We start from the raw sequence: 22,049 nt of genomic DNA on the forward strand, positions 1-22,049 counted from the left end.
ATCTTTCCTCAGGACAGCTCCTGTAAATGCTCCCTTCTCCTTCTTGTTTCCCAAACAAAATTTCTAATAGGTCTCATAATTTTTGTAATTTTTCTCATTACTCTTGGATCATTGAATATCACCTAGTCACGTTTGGTCATTAAAAATTCTCATTTTAGTAATGAAATGCCTGGCCTGGACTACTTATAAAACCCCGAACGTAAGATTTCTCCCGTCCCCAGTTCAGACCTGCAATGGAGGGGGGACCCTAGCTGATAACCCTATTCCCTGCTCCAGGCTTCTCCCCTTTCCTGCCATCCATGAACCCGACCCTTCTCTCATCTTCCATTCAAACATTTGCCAAAGGAAAGCCTGTTTCTAGTAGCTTCTTTCCAGGCTGTCATCTGGACTGCTTTTAAAATGTGCCTGAAAGGACAACTTGTACACCGAATATCTTCAGGATTTTTATCTGGGGAGAAGAAGTGGGGAGGGGATTCAGGTAGTGTGGGTGATGGTCTTAGTGTCTGGGACTCAATGTCCCACTTCTAGACCGGGATTTGCAAAGTCCTTGACCGAGAAGCCCCCAGCTGCGGTGCAGCGGTGCTCGGGACCACCTCAGCTGGAGGACCACTGCTTGCTGTCCCCCCCGCCCCCCCTGCTTTCTGTTATATTCCAATCGTCCCCAAGAGAGGCGTTCTGGTGGCGCTGGTTCACTGCTGCTCAGTGTGGCGCACGCCTGCTGGGCATGAGCCAGCCTCCTGGACTTGCTGTGGAGAGGCCAGCTCACCAACCAGGCGTTGCCTCCTGGAGTTACAGAAAGTACGGGGTGAAGCGGCTGGGGGTGGTCGTGGTGAGGCGGGCTGGAACGGTGAGGACTGTCACGGGGGCAGCTCTCTTCTCAAAATGGGGTTCCATAGGGGAAGCACTTAGGGACTCAAGACCCCTTCTCCCTGAGTCACCATTTCATAGCTGACACACCTCAGTGAGATCTTGCAGGGCCCAATCTCTGCTATGGAATCCACATTTTCCCTTTGTGTCCCCAGGCTCATCCAGAAAGCCCGTCAACATCCCAGGGGAAGAGCAAATCTCTTGGAGAGTAGCTCAGAAGGTCAAGAAACTCAAAGACAAGGTTTAATGTACAGACAACTTTCTTGCAAGAAGAGCAACCCAGATTTGCCCCACTACTAGGAATCCTGGAAACAAATCTAACCATCGTGGGATGAGAGTGCAGCTTTTTCACACGTGGTAACCCAGAGGTGTCAGGAAGTGTAGGAAGTCTCATCTCATTTTTAATATTTTTGCCCAGGGATTCTTAACCACTTTTGTGTTGTAGCCCTTTTTGGCAGACAGGTAAGACCAACGACTGCCTTCTCAGAATGTGTTTAAATAGATAAAAATAAAATCAATATGATTACAAAAGACACCAATAATATTAAAATGCACTCATTAAAATATTTTAAAAACAACCCCCCACCCCCAAAATAACAAGAACAAAAAAGAAAGCCTTTCAAACGCCTTGCTGATGATTCAGATGGCTCCTTGTGATAGAGCCCTGGCTCCCACGCTGGGGCCATAGATCCCTGTGAAACCACAGATTCCAATTCCCATGTCGCTTTCACAACCAGTGGCTACTAAAAGGCCACCTGCTATACTGTGTAGGTCCTCGAAAACTTGCTTGACACTGAAAAGGGATATTCATATCTGCTATCACCGATTTGGACACAATGGGACAAAAACCACGTCTGAGAATGGTGTTCCGTTGGAAGATATTTTAAAAATCCCCAACAAGGGTCGAGTTTTGACTTTTAGAAAGATCTACAGATGATTTTGATGTGCCACCTTTGGGCACCATTGAAAAGCATCTGAAATGGATCACTCTGGCAACTCATGGAAAAAGCCAACAAGGAGCCAACATGTGGCTCCATCAGATGTTGGTGTGGCGTGCATGGACAATGAGAGGACACCCCAAAGCGTGTGACGAAGTCATAAATGGTGCTCTTTCTTCCTTAAAGGCTTTCCAAGGCCTCACACTGCTCTAAACAGGGTGAGGGAAGCTGGTGCGGAACCAGAATGGAGTGAACCTTATAGTGGGGGTGAGACAAGGAAACAGGTTAAATATGCCTTAACACATACTTCTGGAACACCTACTGTGCCCCAGGACTGTGGAGTAAGAAGGTGAATACAGAAGATGGATGATGAACTCTGGTTGAGGTCATGCAGAAAGCTACACAAGAGGGGACTGCTTAGGCTGCCTCTTAAAGGACAAATAGAATTCATCTGTTGGACTCAGCTGGACAAGAGGCAGGCAAGACTATCCAGGGGAGAGGGAACCACACTTTGGAAACAAAATGGAGACGAGAAAGAGCATGGCCCAATGTTCCAGGAACTGAACTTGCCAGCCTAGGGCGGGGCAGGATGGGAGGAGAGTGGTGGACAGTACAATGGCAAGAAGTCTGGCAGGGGCCAGCGCCAGAGGAGCCTTGCCTGTTACGTACTATTTGGGAATCTGCTCTATGGAAATGGAAGGCTGCTGAGGAGTTTAATCAAAGAAGTGACATGATCCCAATCTCCTGGGGAGATGGTTAGTGGGGCACCAGCAGAGGCAGGGAGGGTAGTTGGGGGCTTTTGATATATAGTCCTGGTGGGGAGCTTCTGAAGCCTTTAAGCAGCTCAGGGGTGATGAAAGTGGCTGCAGTCAGGCGGTGTGGGCTGATTGGATGACGTTAGGGAGGGGCGGAGGGAGGTGCATGACTTCCCAATTCCTGCCTCGGTGGATGGGGGCAGGAGACAGGTCCCCCGACAGTGTCACTACAGGAGGATCACACCAGGTCGGGAGGGTGACGAGTCCAGCTTTGAGATGAACTCTGGAAACATTAACCAATTTGAAGGGAGGTGAAATCTGAGAGGAGCAGCTAGAGAAATGGGAGGAAAACGAGGAGAATCAGAGTCACAGAAGCGGAGGGAGGTGAACATTTCCAGGAGGGAGTCGCGAGGGAAACCGTGAGTGGAAAAAAGGTCAGTCACATTTGGCCGCCGGCAGGTCAGAGGTTCCTTCTGCAGAGACCCGGGTGAGGCCGGGCTGCCGGGTTGCAGAGGGGGGAGTGAGGAAGCGGGGGAGGCGGTGGGCTCTCTGGGCCGGGAGAGTAGATGCCACAGGTGTTCTGGGGTCAGGAGGACGGGTTTTCAGCTAGCCTCCATTCGCAGTATGTTTGCAGAGTGGTCTGAAGTTATAATTGCGGTTTATTTCTCTGCATAAGCTTTGATGATAATGGTGAACTGGGATAAGAAACTCGCCATAATATGAAGAGTGACACTGAAGATGAAGAAAATATTGCCTGGGGCGCTTGCCAAAATACGCCAAAATTTGGAGGCCAGAGAGAAGGTGCCGAGGGCGGCAGGGCTGGGTGACTCGCTTCCCTCGCCCCAGCCCGCCTACCCCCCCCCGTTGCTCCCGCCGGCGCCGGCAGCCCCACCCAGCCCCGCCTCCTTCGGGCTCCCAGGGCAGACACGGGGCGTGGCCACCCGCCGCCCCGCCCCTCAGCCCGGGTCACGTGATCTGTCAGTTTGCGGAGATGGGGGGGGGAAGATGGCCGCCGGCTGAGGTGAGGGCGACGCGCTGAAAGCCGCGGTCTCTCCCTTTCTAGTCTTCTGACAGCGCCTGCGGCAAAGCGGGCCCTTTCCGCCCGAGCTGTGGAAGCCGTCCTGGGGCCAGGTTCTGAGACGGTCGGTGTGGTGGTCGGCGGGGAGGGGCCGTGGTGGGGTGTGTAGGGGGACTAGGCCGAGCGAGGAGGGAGCGGAGGAAGGGTGAGGCCGGGTGTGGGGAAGGGGCCGCGGCCGGGTGAGGGGGGCGCGAGGCCGAGTGCGTGTGCGGGGTCGAGGGAGGGGAGGGAGGGGGCGGGGTGGGGCCGGGGGGCGCCGGTGTCCGGCTTTCCGGGCTGGTCCGCGCTTGCTGGGGCGCCGGGAAGGTCTTGGACTTGCTGTCGCAGGTGGTCAGCCTTTTGCGGGGGTGAGATGGGGGATGCTAGTGAAACAAGTGTCTTTTGGTTTGTTTTTCGGAGCAGCCGCAGGCACACCCACCACCTCGAGAACCCCGTTAGCTGGTACCGCTAGGGCAGGCGTTCGAGGTTTCTTTCCCTGGGCTTCCACGGAGGAGGTGGTTGGTTTTTCTCCCTTTGCTTTCATATTGGGCTCCATTACGCCATTGTCCTGTGCAGGCCGTTATATCAGCAAAATATCAGCAAGCCATTGATTACGACGCTTCCTTGGCTTATTTATAGGGAAGCGATTTGTCAGCCAGTAACGTTGGATTATTTTTCTTTAAAATTGTTTTGACACATAGTCAGGTTTAAACCAGTGAAGAATATTTTCTTATTAATAACCATTTATGGAGCCATCTTTGCTAGCCGCTAGGGGGCACTGGTTAAAAATGTAGCTTTCTTAGCCTTACCCTCAGAATTCCCATTCAGCGGGCCTGGGGTGTGGCTCAGGAATCACCCCTTCAGACAGGTGACTGTGATACGTTCTGTCACTGTCCCCACTTTGACGACACTGAGGATCAGACATCTAAATTTTTTTAAAGCACCTTAGGAGACACTGATGCAGAGCCAAGGGTGAGAAATGCGGCGGCAAGGTTGTGTTCTTTGTTCTCTAGCTTTACGAGCGTGGACACTTTCATCAGAATCATTTTGGGGTGCTTGTTAAAATGTCAGTGTCTGCGCCCCAGATCTACTGAATAGGATTCTCTGGGGGGAGAAGCCCAGGGAATTTGTGTATTGACAAGCTTCCTGAGTAACTTTGATGCACACAAGTTTGAGAATCTTTGTTTTACACTCTGTGCGAGTGACTTCCAGATCTGTTTTTCCAAAAACTGGGTGGATTCTCCAACCCAGGTTTTTTCGAGCACCTCACGTTCAGCATGCAGGAGTGGTGGGGAAGGAGGAGATACTAACCGAACAGAGGAAGGTCCTGACCTTCTCCGGACTTCACTCTTTTTTTTGTTAGTGGCACCACCATCCTCTCATCACCTATGCTTGGTATCTAGTCACCTTTGACCAGTTCTTTCATTTCTGGTCACATAATTTTTAAAATTTCTACATCCAGAATCTCTCTTCTGGATATTTTGGTAGGTCAAAGGGTCCAATATGGGGGATTTTATACTGTTCAAGTTCATCTCTCTCACTTCTTCTGCATCCCTACCGCCTGTCCCCTCTCCTGTGGGCTCTTCTGGTCGTTGTCTGACTGGCATCCAGGGTTCTGATTCTGGGCCGCATACACTGCTGGGGGAAATTTTTCCTAGGATCATGTGAGTGTGCCATCCGCCTCTTCCTGCTTTTGCTCAGTTTCTCTGCTACTGTATTAGGGCTGTTTAGAAGGCGAGGGACAGAGATTTACTCTTTTACCTCAGGGAGAAGGAGATTTGCAGGACTGACTGAGAATCGGAAGGAAATCGGGATCTAAGGCAGCTCCACCTTCTGTACATCTCTCAGGGGCCACGTTTGTTTTCTCTCTTAGGAGGAGTCTTCTCTGTTCACATCTGTTGGATCCCCTCTCTGCTGACTGGCTGAGAGGAATCTCATTGGCCCAGCTTATCTTGTGAGCAGTCACCTGTCCTCACGTGCTCGTCACTGGTTGTGGCTGATGGTAGAGAAGATGGCTGTGGAGGGTCGCGGGAGCTGTGGGCAGGCAGAGTCCTACAGAAGAGGCGTATTTAGTACACCTATGCAGTTATTCAGTCTGGCAGTTATCTTCGATGTTTCTACTTGCTCTGGACCTGTAACAGGTTCTGCGGACGTAAGAACAAAAGAGAGACAGCCCTTATCTTGCAGAGACTACAGATCTAACCACCCTCACTTTCCAGTCTTAGCTCTAACTTTTTACTTACCGTCCCTGTCCACGCTGTTCGTTGTTTCCTGGACATACACTACATAGTCACTCAGCCCGCTCTGTGTTCCTTCTGTTCCTTTTGCCTGGTAGGCCCTTCTTCCATTTCCCACCAGTGGACCCATTCTTCAAGGATCAACACAAAGTGATACTTCCGTGATATTCCAGTAAGAGTAGGAACTTCTCTTCAGAACTCTCATAGCACTTTGGGTTTCTCCAGCACTGTTCTACCTTAAATTATGACTTGGATTTATCTGGATACTACACATTTGCTTTTTGAATTATGTTGGGCAAGTTACTTGTGTATGAAACCTGTTTTCTCATCTGTAAAATGAGAAATAATACTTAAGATTATTGGAAAATCAAATAGATCATAGATACAAAAGCATCTCATAAACTATAAGGTGACGTGTAAATGCTCTTTTCGTGATGAAGTTCTTTTATGTCTCCTAGTGAATGGTAAGCTTGTTGAAGGCTTGATAGGAATCCACTAAAGGCTATCACGGGCCTTGCACGTGATGGTGCCCCGGAAATATTTGCAGAACAGTTGAGATCTTGCCCCCTGGGCTGCCTTCGTTCACCTGATGCCTGTTGAGCCTGTCCTTTGTTCCTGGAAACGTGTCAGGCATGGGGGAAACAGTGGTGACCAAAGCAGACATGCTTCCTGCCTGGGAACACAGTCACTGCAATGAAGTGCAGTGTATCTTTAAGGAAGACTGAGAAAGGAGGAGGGAGAGAGGAGGCCCTAAGCTGGTCTGGGAGGGGGGTGGGCGGTCAGGGAAGCCTCACTGGGGGAAGTGACTTTTAAATTGAGACCTCTAGGCTGTCTGTCGGTGGGTTGGGCATACGTGTCTGTTGGGATGTCGGGATGATGGGGAGGAGATCCTGGTCCTTGTGAGGGGGAGGGGGAGGATGGCTTCAAGCTGACAGGGAATTTCTGAGAATGACAAGAGCGGAGGATGGGATGTGGGCGGTGAGGGTATTTGTTTTTAGGTGAGAATGGAACCTGTTGAAAGGATTCATTTAAGAGGGAAAGCACGGCTAATCAAAAGTGAAGCCTCTGAGGGAGGGATTGGGAGACCTGGCCATCGAAGAACGTAATCTGATTTACTGGGCACACTTGAGGTCAAATTCTTGATTTGTTAGAAGCCTGGCTCATGGGAATCATTTTATAACTGTCAGCTGTGGTAGACTGTTTTCTCCTGTTAAATTAATAAATGTGATGTGACGATCAAATTCAATTCAGGAAACATTTAACAATTATTTAATATGCACAAGAAACGGTTTTAGGCGCTTCTGAATTTGTGAAGGTAAGACTTGTGAAGTTCCTCCCGTTAAGAAACTTAACAGTAAAGAAGGGATGGGTGGATGAATGCAGAGATTACCAGAATTCCAGGCGTGTAATGCTGAACGATCAGCAAAGCCTGCTCTAATATTTCCCCCTAAATACACAAAGTAGAGAATCGTAATGAACCCTCATGTACCCATCCCCCAGCTCCAGCCAACCAATTTTATTTCAGCCATTTCTCTCTTCCCCCAGTCACCTCTTTTCTCCTCCAGTACTTTAAAGAGCCCTAAGTCTCCACAGGGCAGAAACAGTGTATTATTCAACTTGTCAGTGATAACCTGAAGCATTGTAAATTACAGACTTCCAACAGACTACTGTTAGATCGGACTGTTATTCAATTATGGCTGTGTAGAATTGCATTTTCTCAGAACTGTATGACAAAGGTAGATCACCTTTCCTTAATAGAGTCATTTAAAGAATACCTTTCAGGTGGCTTAAGGCAAGGCAGCTTCAATTTTTTTTTTTTTTTTTTTTTTTACTATTACCATTTTCTGCTTAATCTTAGTCTAAAGGGATCTAAGTCTAAAGTCTTTTAATGTTAGTCACAATCTATGAGTGATAACTTTTTAAGTTTTATGTATCTCAAGGTGATACACATACCATCCACATACCAGATTGGGGGAGAGAGGTAACAAGATTTCAAAATCTTAAGAGTTGCAATTTTTTTTTTTTTTTAACAACTGAGGTCAGTGTCTATAACTACTTTTCTTTACTATGCTCATTCCAGTCTTGTGTGATATTATAGTGAGGAAAAATATTTGATCTAAATAAGGACTTTGTCAGACATTTGCATGTGTGTTTAAAATTTTTATTTTAAAGTAATTGCAAACTTACAGAAAACTTGTAACAATAGTACAAAGAACTCTCTTTTACACCTTAACCAGATTCATCAGGTGTAACATTAAAATTTAGGGTGCACATAGCCTCTGTAATTATAAAATATTCCTGTTAATTCCGTAACCATTTAATGACGATGTACCAAGCCTTTCCTTAGTTGCCGAGGCTGAAAAGGTGAGACATGATCTTGTTTTCAAGGATTTCAAAGTAAATGAATAATTGTGATATGTTATTATAAGTGTAATACTGCAGGTATGCATGACATATAGGTGTACTGGGTGAAACTGACCAGGGCGGGGCAGGGCAGACTGAGGGGAAGAAAGGGGGGAAGGTCCCAGAGGAGGAGCCCCCTGAGGTGGATTTTGAAGGAATGTTTCGGTTTGTTGGAAAGTTAAAGGCGGGTGAAGAATTCCAGGTGGGTGGATCAGTGCAGGCTCGTTCGTTCTTAGATGTTGGGTGTCTGCTGTGTGCCGGGTACTGTTCTACATGCTGGGGATTCAGCATCAGACAAGACGCAAGTAGTCTCTACTCTCAGTGAGCTGCATTTTTGAGGTGGGATGGGCAATGAGGAGGCAGACGAAAAACCCAAAAACCAAAAAACAAAGGTTTCTTGAGCAATGCTAAGTGCTGTATGGAAAAGTAAGGCAGGCTTGTGCCATGAGGAATGATAGTAGGGGTGATGGCTGTTTCATACACAGTGGTCAGGGACGCGCTGATCAGGTGACATTCGAACAGAAACCCTGCGTAGCCTGAGCAAAATGAAGGAGAAAGAGAGTGGTAGATAAGCTCAGGGACATGGAGAGGAGCTGGAGTAGGTCAAGCAGGGCCTTTTGGGCTCTGATAAGGAATTGGGGTTTTTATTTTGAGTGAGAGGACAACTGTTGGGGAGTTTGGAGCACAGCATGGCCAAGATGCGACTCAGTGATTTAGGAGTGGGTTCCAAATGCAGGGGGCGAATTGAGCAAAGGCAGGCGTGCGGAGCATGTGAAAGATACAGATTCAGGGGCTGCACCAGGACCTGCTTGTCAGAATCTCCGAGGGAAGGGCCCAGGCATCTGTGTTTTACAAGCTCGAGGTGATTCTGATGTATATTATGATTTAAGAAGCTCTGGTCCAACTTACATTTTCAAAAGATCACCTGGTTGCCTTGTGGAGGATAGACTGGGGGGAAGGCAAAATGGAGGAAGGGAGAGCAGTTGGGATCTAGGTGAGAGGTCACGGTGGCTGGACCAGGGTGGTTGTGATGGAGGTGGTGAGTGGTGACCAGATGTGAAATACATTTTATAGGTAGAACCAAAGGATTTGCTAATAGATTGAATGTAGAGTGTAAAGGGATGAGATAAGTCATGGATAATACCTTCATGGTTCTTCATGGTTTTTTTCATGGTTTTGACCTTGGAAGGATGGAGCTGGAGTGGCCGTTTACTGAGACGGAGAATGTAGCAGGAGAGGCAGTGGAGCGCTTTCTTTTATTTGTGGGTGGTGGTGAGGAGGAGGGTTTGGGGGATGGGTCTGGAGTTTGGGGTTTGGATGAGTTAAGAGAGAGATGAGTGTGAGTCTTGGGAAGAGAGGGGTGGGCATTTTGAGAGCTGAGCTACGGGGCCTTGTTTTTACCCCTGCCAGTGGAGGTGTATTTGTACAAGTTTAAGGTTAAGAAAGTAATATAGTTAGTAGTAACTTTTTTTTCCTAATCCCAAATTATGATCTGATTTAACAGGTATTGTAGCTTTCTGTGAAAATGTCAGTTCTCATATCACAGAGTGTAATAAATTATGTAGAAGAAGAAAACATTCCTGCTTTGAAGGCTCTTCTTGAAAAATGCAAAGATGTAGATGAGAGAAATGAGGTAAGACCAAGTTTCTAAAATTAAATTCTTCTTACAAATATTTGTTTACTACCCACTATGTACGAGGCACTGTGCTAAGGATAAAGGTAAGTAAGAAATTTGTAGTTCTCACCCTCAGTAATGATATAATTTCTTATAGTTAAAAGTGCTTTGAATTCTGTATTGTTGGAATACATTTGAACTTATATAAATGATTGAATATTGAATTTATGCTTTATGATTGAGACTTATGTTTAGCTTTTTTCCAGATAGAACAGTCACTCTTCAAGAAGTTTAATTACTGAAATCAAAAGTGTTTCTAGGAAATTTTACAAGAGCTTCTAGACCCAATCTTCTCATAAGTAGATTAACCAAAAAAAGATTAACCAGACAAAATTAGGACTTTCTAAAATATTTTCTTTCCTGGAGCCTCAACCCTCTTCCCAAGTTGTTCATTCCACACGCCTTGGGATTTTAAAGACTTACATCTTTAAGAGACAGTTAAATAGGTCATGTGTTCTGTTTAATGAGACAGGGAAGTATATATTGATCATTTTCATTAACTCGTATTAGATATTTCTATTCAACAATACAAGCAAGTAAAATGTTGATTATTTTATTGTGAACAGCCAAGCTGCAACATTTTAGGGACTAATAAACTTATTGTGTGAATTTTTTAAGTGGCAAAGTATGTATGTTTTATAAAACTGAAGAAAAATAATGCTTTTTCTTAGGACTGTATTTCAGTACAGTGTAAATTTTTTTTTTTTTTTGCCAGTGAATAAGATGAACATGGACTGATTTTAGTTTTACACAAATGTATATGTTTGTATATGTGTATATGTGTGCACATATATGTATCTGTGTGTAGACATGCAGAGTTTTATTTATGATTTTTTTTTACAGTGGGGAAAAACCATAAAATTTACCATCTTAACCATTTTTAGGTGTACAGTTCAGTGGTGTTCAGTAGTGTTAAGTAATTCACATGTTGTGAAATATTTCCAGAACTTTTTCAAATCTGAAACTCCTTATCTACTATACAACTCCCTATTCCCCCTACCCTGACCCCAGCACCTGGTAACCACCATTATACTTTCTGTCTTTATGAATTTGACTACTCTAGGTACTTCATAGAAGTGGAACTGTACAGTGTTTGTCTTTTTGTGACTGGCTTATTTCATTTAGTGTAATATCCCCGAGGTTCATCCATGTTGTAGCATGTGACAAGATTTCCTTCCTTATTAAAGCCAAATAATATTCCATTATATGTATGTACCATGGTGTGTTTATCCACTTATCCATTGATAGACAGTTGGGTTGTTTCCTCCTCTTTGCTGTTGTGGATCCTGCTGCTATGAACATGGGTATGCAAATATTATAAATGTTTTGAAAGCTGCTGAATCAACAGTTATTACTTTATTATTATTATTTTTGACATGGGGTACTTAGTTGTATTAAATGTTAGCTCTTGTTAGAGAAATCGTGATATAAAATTTTTATTATTGCAATACAGTGATAATAGCTAATGTTTTTATTGACTGTTTATGCAGATATGGTAATGGTTCTGTATATTTAGCTCATTTAATTTGCATAGAAACTCCATAAAAAATTATACTCTTATTTATCTTGACTTACAGATAAATGACTTAATCCTTCAGTTTCCTATCCAAGATATTACCTGGTGAAATCCAAATTGAACCCATTCTGTTTGACTTCAAACAAGCTATGATCTGTTTATGCTCTTTTGTCTTTGAGTCTTAAGCTTATGTTCATCTAATGATAATGTTCATCTAATGATAATTATGTTCATCTAATGATAATGTCTATATCTTCAATGTTCATCTAACTTATGTTCATCTAATGATAATGTCTGTATCTTCAGTGTTTCTATATTAAACAAACTATATTTTGGTTAGTTGACCTCATTATTCCCTTCTATGATTTTGAATAGTCAACAATTGTTATGCATAAATGAGATAAAATTAATAGTTGGAGATTGTTCATTGTTATAAAAGAACTGCTTATGGAAGTAGTCATTTTATTAGCATATATTAGCATATTTGGAATAATAAACTGATAGTTTAAAAAGATTAAGTTTTACTTCATAGACAGTTTCTTTGGGAATATTGAGAAAATAGCTTCACTTGGAGAAAAATAGCACATAATAAGCATAAACTTAAATTAATCTTATTCACATAAAAAATGAAGTGTATTTGGTATAGAGCTTAACTTGTCATCATGCATGCAGTAGCATTTAATGGTTATTAGTGATATTTATGTCTAGTTTAGTATTCTATAAATTAAAATTGGATTTTTAAAATAATGCTTTGAAGCAACCTGGGATTTTTTACATTATGGCTTAATGTGAAGGTTGTGGAGAAAGTAACTTTCTCAAGGCCTTTTTTAGCATTTTGCTTCTACAGCTTCTGATTAAATTTAATTTTTATAGAATTCTAAAAAGTTGCTTAGACCTTCCCTCTTTCTTGCCTTTAAAAAGTGAAGTACTTAATTACCTCATGTTAATATGTTTGGTTATCAGTTTTCAAAAAGTTTCTTAAATGTTACATCAATAAAATAAAATAATGTGGGGAAAATTGCCTGATGCTGTGCTTAGCATATGATGGGCTACAATTAATAAATGCTAATTTCCTTCCTTTTTTTCTTTCTACTTTATTTGTAAAGTAGATAAATCTCTTGGCCTCTGAATGTTCTCAATGATGGCAAGTCTTTGCCCTTTGTAGATCAGTGAAGGGCTTTAATTTAATTTAACTTGATTTTTGAAAAGAGCACTCTCAGCTCTCCTTGATACAAGGATATAGTGTTGATGGTGAACATTATTCCCTGTCTAAGAAAACGAAACAGGGCTCTAAATTCAGGAGGTGAATTTTGTTACGTGTTTACAAATGTAGACCGTGAAGGAAGCTTCAAAGGAGAATTAAAAAATGGTCTAGTTTCACTGCAATTATTGGAAGATGTATTGATCCTCCAAAGGTGACTGCTTTAAAGGGCAATGGTTATCTAGGTCCAGTACACCTGAATAAATAGAAGTGGGACTACCTAGGAATTGGGAAGAGCAAAAAGGTGCTGAATAGGACATGTTTTTGCATTGTAGCTTCTGGGAAGCTGAGATAAAATATGATAGCTGTGGTGTGGAACCTTAGTTGGCGTGCAGTGTTCTGTTTTGGTGTGTTTTGGTTTGAGGTCATTATCAATAGAGTATTATATGAGTTATGTGATCCTGTATTTTTTGGAAAGAAATGGGTTTGGGATTTGCTGGGATGTGTATGTGGGGTTAGGTAGGGAAGGGCCCTTTAGTGATTCATATTGAAGTGAAAGAGTAAAGTCGTCGTGACTGTTTCTAAGTCACTCTGTCTCCACAACTGTAGTTACTAGATTGGCTAAGCAAGAACTAGTAGAATAAATATGTTTTGTGATAAGGCACAACTTATAAGGTAAATATCCTTCTACCTTAAGGGAATTAATAAAACTTAATGGCAGCCTTTCCTGAAAATCACTCATCTATTTGGATAGTGTAGCTAAAAAAGGTTAAAGATTGCTTTGGACTGCATGTAACAGCTCCCAAAATAGGGGATTAATCAAATTAAGATCTTATTTTTCTCATGTAATGACAAGCTGGAGGAGCCATTTGAAGGCTGATATGATGGCGTCAGGATATCTTCCCAGGCTCCTTCTGCCCTTCTGGCCACTCCTCTCTGTGTGCTTGTTACTTCACATCAGCTGTCTTGATACAACTGCAGCACTGTGTCCACATATCAGACAAGAAGGAAAAGGGAACGGGCCAGCCGAGTTAGTCTAATTACTGAGCCTTCCTGGGAGACCTAGCCAGAGTGGTGCCACGGATTATTTCCAACTGCAAGTAAGGCTGAACAATGTAGGTGTTTTTAGCTGAGCGTGCTGCCACCCCCAACAAAATCCTGTCACTCTAGATACTGGGTAGACAACTAATAGTTTCTGCAAGAGAAAGTTATGACTATTCAAGCCTTTCATTTGGCTTGTTTCTAGTTAATCACGTTTACACCATCTGTCTTATTTGTGTTATGGATTTTAATACACATCTAACTTATTTTTTCCCTCATACTCTAAGAGCACCTGTCTTTGTGAACTATCTGAAATGTGACTGTGACCCCAGAAAGTAAATAGAAAGCTCCTGAGTCTTTGGAATTACAATTTTGAAAACTGATGTACAAGTCATATATCCTTAGGGCCATAGATTCAATTAGTTGGCTTTAATTTATATATTATGCCATTGATTTTGATATTTCACTTTTTATCCCAGTTAATCTAATCAGAAGGGAGGAACATGCTGTAGAAAGTAACTCAAAGACATTAGCGCTCACAGAGGCAAGCCTGGTGTAATAATTGATGTCTGTAGGTATGACTCAGAATCATAAACATAGTGTTTAATCTGTTTAACAAGTAGCAATGTGTGTATTACTTTTTAGAAAAATGATAATCATAAAAGTTATAATCAAATTTAATATTTAAAGGATAAACTTTTTCACCTGGAAAATCTATTGATGCATAATATCTCATTCCCTAATGACCCTGGTTGAATGACAGGTGACTACCACATATAATTTAGTATCCATCATTATATGAGTGTCTGTATTTAATTCGATTTACTTTTGTACTTTAACTCAATATTTGTGTTTCTCTTGTATTCTTACAGCATCTGTTGTACATTGCCTGTTACCATAATTATTTCCTGGTTTGTATGTTGCCGTTAGTGGATTTTTAAATCCTTTCAGACTTGCGGCACTCATTCACTCAGTAGATACTTGAGCACCTGTGTGGCCGTCGCTGTCCCTCTCGCTGGGGCTGTACAGTACTAACTACACAAACAAAACCGGCATGCTTCCCGCCCTCTGGGAGCTCAGGGCCTTTAGAGGAAACACAATAATCAGTTGTTAATCACACAAATAAAGGTGTAGTTACAAACAAGGATTAGTATAGTAAATGAAATTAGAGGGGGTCAGCAAGGCTTCCCTAAGGGGTTGATGTTTGACCCAAGAGCTGCTGGGTGGGTGGTGGTTAACTGGGTGGGGTAGAGGGAAGACTTTGTCTGAGGGTCCAGAGGCGGGAAAGAACTTGAGGGCACATTGGTGAGGAGGGAATGGCCTGGCACAGGCTTCAAGGTAGGCCTGCTGTCGTCTCTCCATCGTTAGACCACAGGCCACGTAAGGATTTTGGTTCTCATCCAAAAGAGCAGTAGGAAACCATTGAGGGTTTTAAGCAGTGGAATATTGTCAGATTAGCATTTAAAAAAAAATCACTGATGTTTCCCCGCCACTGATACACATTCAGTAAGTAGGTGCTTAGATAAATATTTCTCTAATTGAACTTAGTTTTTGGTGCAATTTTCATATACCTTAGTATGTTTCAGCACCTTTAACCCAGTGCGTCTAACCTGTTTGATATCACGGCATGTACAGAAAATGATCATGTGTGTGCTGCACTTGCAATAGCCAGGCTTGCTGCTGGAGGGAACCTGCCCCAGGATCCCGCTGCCCAGGCCCTGCCCTGCTGTCTCAGGGCTGGGCAGCACTGTGTCGTATGCTGTGACTCATTCTAGGCACAGGCTGGGCAGCTCTGAGGTAGCTAGTAGGGCTTTAGTTTAATGAATTCAGGTTATAAGGGAAGGCTTAAAAAAACTACGTAATATATACAGCACCTGTATTGTTTTTATTTATTGCTTTACTTTCCTCCCTCTAGTCCTGATAACACATCTTATACGTACAATAAAACCACATTCTGTATCATATTCTAACTGTGTTGGTAGAGAATTTGGTTACCACAGATATCCTAAGATTTTTATATACATTGTGGTAATTACTTTTCAGTGCCTAGTATTATTCATGCTTACTTATTTTGAATAAAATTGCAGTGCCAAAAACAGATTGCTAATGCTGTCATAAAAAAAGTCTCATTTTCTCTTTGACTTTTACATTATTAGTAAACTGAAAACTTAAGAATTCATAGGTGTTTCTAAATTAATGACATACTGTAAATAGCGCTTAACATAACATCAGGAAAAAGTAAGTGTGCTGTAATAAACTGGTATTTCAGCTAAAGTACAGCATCTTGACAAGTTCTCTGTGTCTTTTATATCTCCAGTGTGGCCAGACTCCATTGATGATAGCTGCTGAACAAGGCAATCTGGAAATAGTGAAAGAATTAATTAAGAATGGAGCTAATTGCAATCTGGAAGATTTGGTATATATTGAAATAATTTACTCATTTGTCTTTTTCTTTTCCTTAACTTTGCTTTTAAGAAATGATTCAAAAGTAATAGATTATAGATTGTACTTCTTCTGTTTCTCAACTTTGCCTAACAATATGCTAACTCAATTTTTTAAAAGGGGTAATAACAGGAGAGAAATTTTTACTTTCAGTGAAAGTTCTCAGCGCTTCAGGTTTTTTATGTATAGATGGCACTGGTTGAATAGGGAGCACATATACTTAAAATTAAATGCCTGCCTAGAAGATATGTATGAGTCATGTTGTTAAGTAACTCCCCGTAATGGTACCTTATTATTATAAATATCACATATGATAGGCCAGAAAGATGTGGTCCCTTCTGATATCATTTGTGAGGGATAAATCACTATTCCAAGAGGCTTACTTCCTCTGTTTCCCGGGAATTATTTTTCAGGGTCACACAGCTACGTCTGTTTTTCTGTTTGTTTTTATGATTCAAATTGATGATATTAAATTGGTGATTTTAATTGAGTGATCATTTGAATTAAATTATAGTACACTCATGGATAAAAGTTAGGATAGGATACTTGTAGGCTTTATTTAAAAAAATAAAGAATAGTTCTTTATTATACAGTTTCTGAACTCATCATATGGGATCGCTTGAGTTTAATAGTTTGTAAATGTGCTCTTAAGTCTGATTGCAGGCTCTTTAATTTCAGTTTATAGTAATGGTCGCTAACCGCAAGGATTAGCTTTGAGGCTTCGATAGTCACCTTTTCTCCTCTGTAAAAAAACAGTGTGTGATTAGAAGGCCAATGAAAAGACTGAACACGCAGTTGTGAAACCGTTTTTACACCATTGTAGTCATACAGGTAGACAAATAAATTCTTAACAGAGCTTATGCTTCAGTGTAATTTCAGAGTAGTTTAGAGTGGGTCAGGTCATGTCAATTTGGTATGATCATCTGGTATGTAAATTCAAATTTATTTTTCCTCACTTTGGAATGTTATTTTTGGTTTTGAAATGATAACATTTGTGTCTGTGTGTTCAAGGATAACTGGACAGCACTTATATCAGCGTCAAAAGAAGGGCACCTGCACATTGTGGAAGAACTGCTTAGATGTGGGGCTAACCTGGAGCACCGTGATATGGTATGGACATTCTTTATCCATTGTTAATCAGCTGGGATCTTATTAGCAGTAAGGGATATGTGTTAAGTCTTGTATTTTTATGTGTGAGGTGATACTATAATAATGTTTTTAGGATTTGGGATTGGGCATTGAAATGACCCTCAAGAATGTTTTAAAACCCGGTGATATAATGCACCTCCTTTAGAATATTCTTAGTCATTATTTTCTGTTTATTTCAGAATTTTAATTCTGAAATGTTGTTAAAACAACTTATTACTCTTTATAATGTATCAGTCTTAGAACTCATGAGAGAGTTGTTCCCTTTAAGGAGAACTTTAAGAGGGACATAGTATAGTTTTAAAAATATTTTTCAGTTATTTAAAGTCATGATTTTCAGAATAATATTTATAAACTTATTTTCAAAATGTAATTGTGTTTATAATGCCATCTGTACACATTACAAGTTTAACAAGATATGATTCTTAATTATCTTAGCTCTTGTTTGATCTTGGCATTTGCTTAAAGCATAAAGGTGAAGAAAGGGATCATTTCTGGCTTATTTTTTCTGCAAAATGTTCAGCCTTTTCAAAGATTAATTTTAACGGGAAAAAAAGAAGGAATTGAACTGCCTTGATATAGAAAACATGTATTACTTTGCTGATGACGCTTTATGAAGTACAGGTGGTCTGAATTTTTAAGAAACTGCAGCACTCCACCAGCTTGCACTTAATATTGTACGATGTAATTTGCACAGTGTTCTTCTACAGTGTTATATTTATTCTTAAAACTTAGTGAAGTGGTTGGTATACTTATTTTTATAGAAAGATACAGAACCATTTGTATCCTCCCTATTTCTGAAAAGAAATTGAAGTACATTGCTATAAAAATTTAAGGAGAGAAGGTAATGATGTCAGTAACCTAGGCAAAGGATGGATATGGCAGGTAGGAGTAAAATGCAGTGTTCTTATCTTAACTGGCATATAAAGCAGAAGAGAAATTCATGGAATTACCTAGTTCTCAATATTTTTTTAAAAGCACCATACCATTTTATCAGATGAATTAATATTAGGTAGCTATTGTATGCCTGATCCCTTTAGGTGCTTTTTAGCCTCTCTGTCATTAATTGACTTCTCAGAAGAATCCTATGGGCTAAGGGTTAATTTTGTTCTCAGCATATATAGTTCAGGAAATTGAGACTGGAAGAAGTACTCTTTGCCCAAAGTCACTTAGCTCTTAAGCAGTCAGACTGAGTTTCGAACCCAGGACTGCTTACTCCAAAGGCTTTCTCCTTTATTATTCTTCCATATATATCAGCAAGGGAGTTAGGAACTATAAAGTATACATTATGAATGTATAAAAACTTGGCAAGATGTGTAAAAAATGTTTTCTTAAACTTTCTTAGTTCTCCATATTTTTCATTTCCCTGAAGTACTTAACAAATCACAGAACATTTTAACATTTAAAGGGCCTCTGTGTTTGGCTTTTAAACACCCCAAATTAGGGAAACTGACGACTGTGTCTCCCTTAGTAGTTAGTATTGAGAGACCCTAAGCTCAGAGAACTGGGTGGGTGGTGGCAGCTGCTGAACTGTGAGGGAAGGCAGAGTCCCTGGGACTTGTGTGAGGAGAGGAGAGTGTACCGGGGGTTGTCTGGGATTCAGGAGTAATTCCTGGATACAATGTCAGGAAGTCTAGTGAGGATTCTTCCCTGAGAAGACCTTCAATGGACACCAGACTACAGCATTGCTATAGGCAGTCAGTTCCAGTCTTTTCACTTTGCAGATTTGGGCATAGGTTTCTCAAGGTTAAGTTTTTATCTCAGAGATTCTTGCATAGGGTGGTACTATACAAATTAAAATGAGGGAATGATATTAACACAATTCTGGGCAGGAATTTTACAGATTAAAATATTGGTGTGTTTAAGACTTGACTAAATGCCCAGCTCTATAATTTGACCTAAATAAATTATGTCAGCCTTTCTTTGTCTTTCATGACCTTGACACTTGAAGACTTCTTGTCCGGCATTCTTAGAATGTCTCTCAATTTGGATTTGTCTGATGTTTCTCATGATTAGATTGAGGTTGTGCTTTATTGGGAAGGAGGTGATATGCCCTTCTTAGTGTACCACATCTAGGTACATACATCAGCAGAATGTATCACTGGTGATGTATCTTGGCTAAGGTAGTGTTTGTCAGATTTCCCTTTGTAATTCCTAAATGTTTGAGAGAAGATACTTTGAGACTATACAAATATCTTGTTTTTGATTAAACTTTCATTCATTTATTTTTAGCATCCATCAATGCATCTTGAATGCAGCAGTTATGACTGTGGTGTTGTAATGGTGATTTTTCTATTTTCATCATTCCATCTACATTTATTAATTAGAATTCTTCTGTAAAGAAGAGTTCTCTCTCTCTGACTCTGTCTCTGTCTTTCTCTGTCTCTCTAAATAGATATCTATATATAGATATATGTAGATATACATTTTAGCACTTCCTTACTTTCTGGCATTACAAAATGCTTCAGGCTCAGGTTCATCTTATATTTTCCCTGCCTTATTTCCCTGATTATCAGCCCTGGAATCAATCAGTTTTCCAAGGAACCCTAGTTCCTGTTTTTTGAAAATGATATTTAGAAACCAGTAATCTAGGGGTTAGGTATGCTTATTGTTACTGGGATGTCATTGCTTGTAGCCCTTCTCAGTGGACAGATGTAGGAAATAACATGTCTGTATATTAACTCTTGCATATATATACATCTTTTCTGTATCTGTGTGTGTGTATATATAGATATATATATATACATATATATATATATTTTTTTTTTAAATAGACTAGGTCGATAACCATGAACCCAATCCACTGTAGCCTTCTCCCTTTTCTTAATTTGTAACTCTCCTCTGACTGTGAGAAATCTGGCTCTCACTATCTACACAATATATTTACTTATTTGTTCAACTCTAGTATACAAATAAAGTAGTTTCAGAATTTCTAATCCATACCCTGAGAGAAACAGATTTGCTACTAAATATACTGTTTGTGTACAGTTCTTTTCGTCTTTAGCATTATTACAGAATTCAGTCAAAATATTGCTTTCCAGAGTTACCTGGATCAGCTTCTAAGTAATTATGTGATTCATTTGTAATATAATTAATTCATCCCAGTCTATATTCTGTCTTTCTTCCCCGTATTCTAGGTGATTTTTAAAAAATTTACATACAGTAAAATTCGTCTCTCTGGTGTTCAGTTCTGTGGGTTTTGACAAGTGCATGATGTAATACGTCCACCACCACAGCTCTGTACAGAGCAGTTCCATCATTTCAACAGTACCCTCATGCTGCTTCTTCATAAGCAGCCCCTCCACCCACTCCCCAACCCATGGCTACCATGGATCTGCTTTCCCTTTCTATAGTTTTGCCTTTTCGGATTAGGGCAAGTATTTTTTAAAATTTCTTTTTTAGTGACAATGAAACAGAATCAGAAGGATTAAGTGATTTATATTATTGAACCCAAATTTGGACTGGTGCAAATACTGATTTAAAACAAAAAGCAAACAAGACATTCACTTCTTAATATAATTTGATTACATTTGTCTCTTTCATTGAATTGCATTCTAGCTAAAGAGAACATTGCCAAAACAAGAACACTACTCCTGTAGCTTAAAAAATAGAAAGCTACCATGCCGCTAACTCATGCTTAATGACTTTGCCCGCCCTTGGAGATCATGATCTGCAGATCATTGCCTTCTCATCCTCTGTTTTTTAGCAAGAGGTATGATAACGATCTGGAATTTATAGGATGGGTTTAGATGCAGGAGTTGAATAGGGTTGCTGGAATCCCTCTCTGGAAAAAGCCTAGACTCATACCAGGAGGAGAATATCTAGAGACATAGAATGTTTACTGAAGGAAAGTATTTATAAAGCCAAAATAAATCTTGGAAATTTGGAAAGAGTCCAACATGAATGTTCCCTATGCCAATTTCCAAAATATAATACAAACTTAGGAGTAATCATTACTGGACTTAAGAGATTTGACATTTTTCAGATACTGTTGTGTATTTCTCTGGGGAGCTTGGGTATTTAAAACTACATAGTAGTGATTTCTTAAAATAATGGTTCTATAAAGAATAAAGCTGACGAAAGGAACTTCATTAATGCCATTTTTGTGCTTAGAGACAATCCAGTGTTTTGTTTCCCTCCGCCGCCCGACCTTTTTGTTTTCTTTAGGGAGGATGGACCGCTCTTATGTGGGCATGTTATAAAGGCCGTACTGAAGTGGTTGAGTTGCTTCTTTCTCATGGTGCCAATCCAAGTGTTACTGGTCTGGTAAGCGTTAACAAAAAATCCATCTGTAATATAAGTGGTAAGTTCTTTTAGGGAATGCTTCAGGCTGGTTATGCTTTGGACTTCATAGTGGATAAAAATGATCTAGATCTTACTAAAGATAATAATGCAGAATGTGGTTTCAAAACACAATGAGAATTTTTTTCTGAGGCTAAGCTTATTTCTCAATTTTTATCAACAAAAAGGCAACTCTTAGAGTTTAAATGTTAATTATAACTATATAATATTTCAAAAGGAGATTTTGAAATCCTTGTCATCTTACCTGTTTTCTGTGTGTATGTGTTCTTAATCTAAACTCTTTTAAAGAAAAGAAACATTTACCAAATATCCATGCCACTTTTCTATGCATTCTTATAGGTGGTAATACATGCATTACTATTGTAATTTGCTTGAGACTTGATCTCAGACTGCAGATTAAGAAATTGTTTTATTGATGGGGGGATTCCTTTCACGATGCATATGTATGTCAGATCATTACATGCACTTT

General features: G+C 40.7%; 1 protein-coding gene across 11 annotated transcripts in view; it reads left to right on the top strand.

Annotated features, from left to right (window-relative positions):
• The first annotated feature begins 2,758 nt into the window (after nucleotides 1-2,758).
• Nucleotides 2,759-22,049, top strand: part of KIDINS220 (kinase D interacting substrate 220) — a 108,496-nt gene continuing 89,205 nt past the window's right edge. For 9 of the 11 annotated variants that reach the window (XM_059942276.1, XM_059942277.1, XM_059942266.1 and 6 more), the window contains exons 1-5: nucleotides 3,556-3,702; nucleotides 9,762-9,890; nucleotides 16,008-16,106; nucleotides 17,144-17,242; nucleotides 21,446-21,544. In XM_059942276.1, coding sequence (XP_059798259.1) covers nucleotides 9,783-9,890; nucleotides 16,008-16,106; nucleotides 17,144-17,242; nucleotides 21,446-21,544 — 405 coding nt within the window. In that variant the 5' untranslated portion in view covers nucleotides 3,556-3,702; nucleotides 9,762-9,782. Of the gene's footprint in view, nucleotides 2,995-3,549; nucleotides 3,703-9,761; nucleotides 9,891-16,007; nucleotides 16,107-17,143; nucleotides 17,243-21,445; nucleotides 21,545-22,049 lie in introns of those variants that run through there. The other 2 variants (XM_059942268.1, XM_059942267.1) reach the window with 2 other exon arrangements.

The sequence above is a fragment of the Balaenoptera ricei genome, chromosome 13, assembly GCF_028023285.1.
Source record: "Balaenoptera ricei isolate mBalRic1 chromosome 13, mBalRic1.hap2, whole genome shotgun sequence".
NCBI lineage: Eukaryota > Metazoa > Chordata > Mammalia > Artiodactyla > Balaenopteridae > Balaenoptera > Balaenoptera ricei.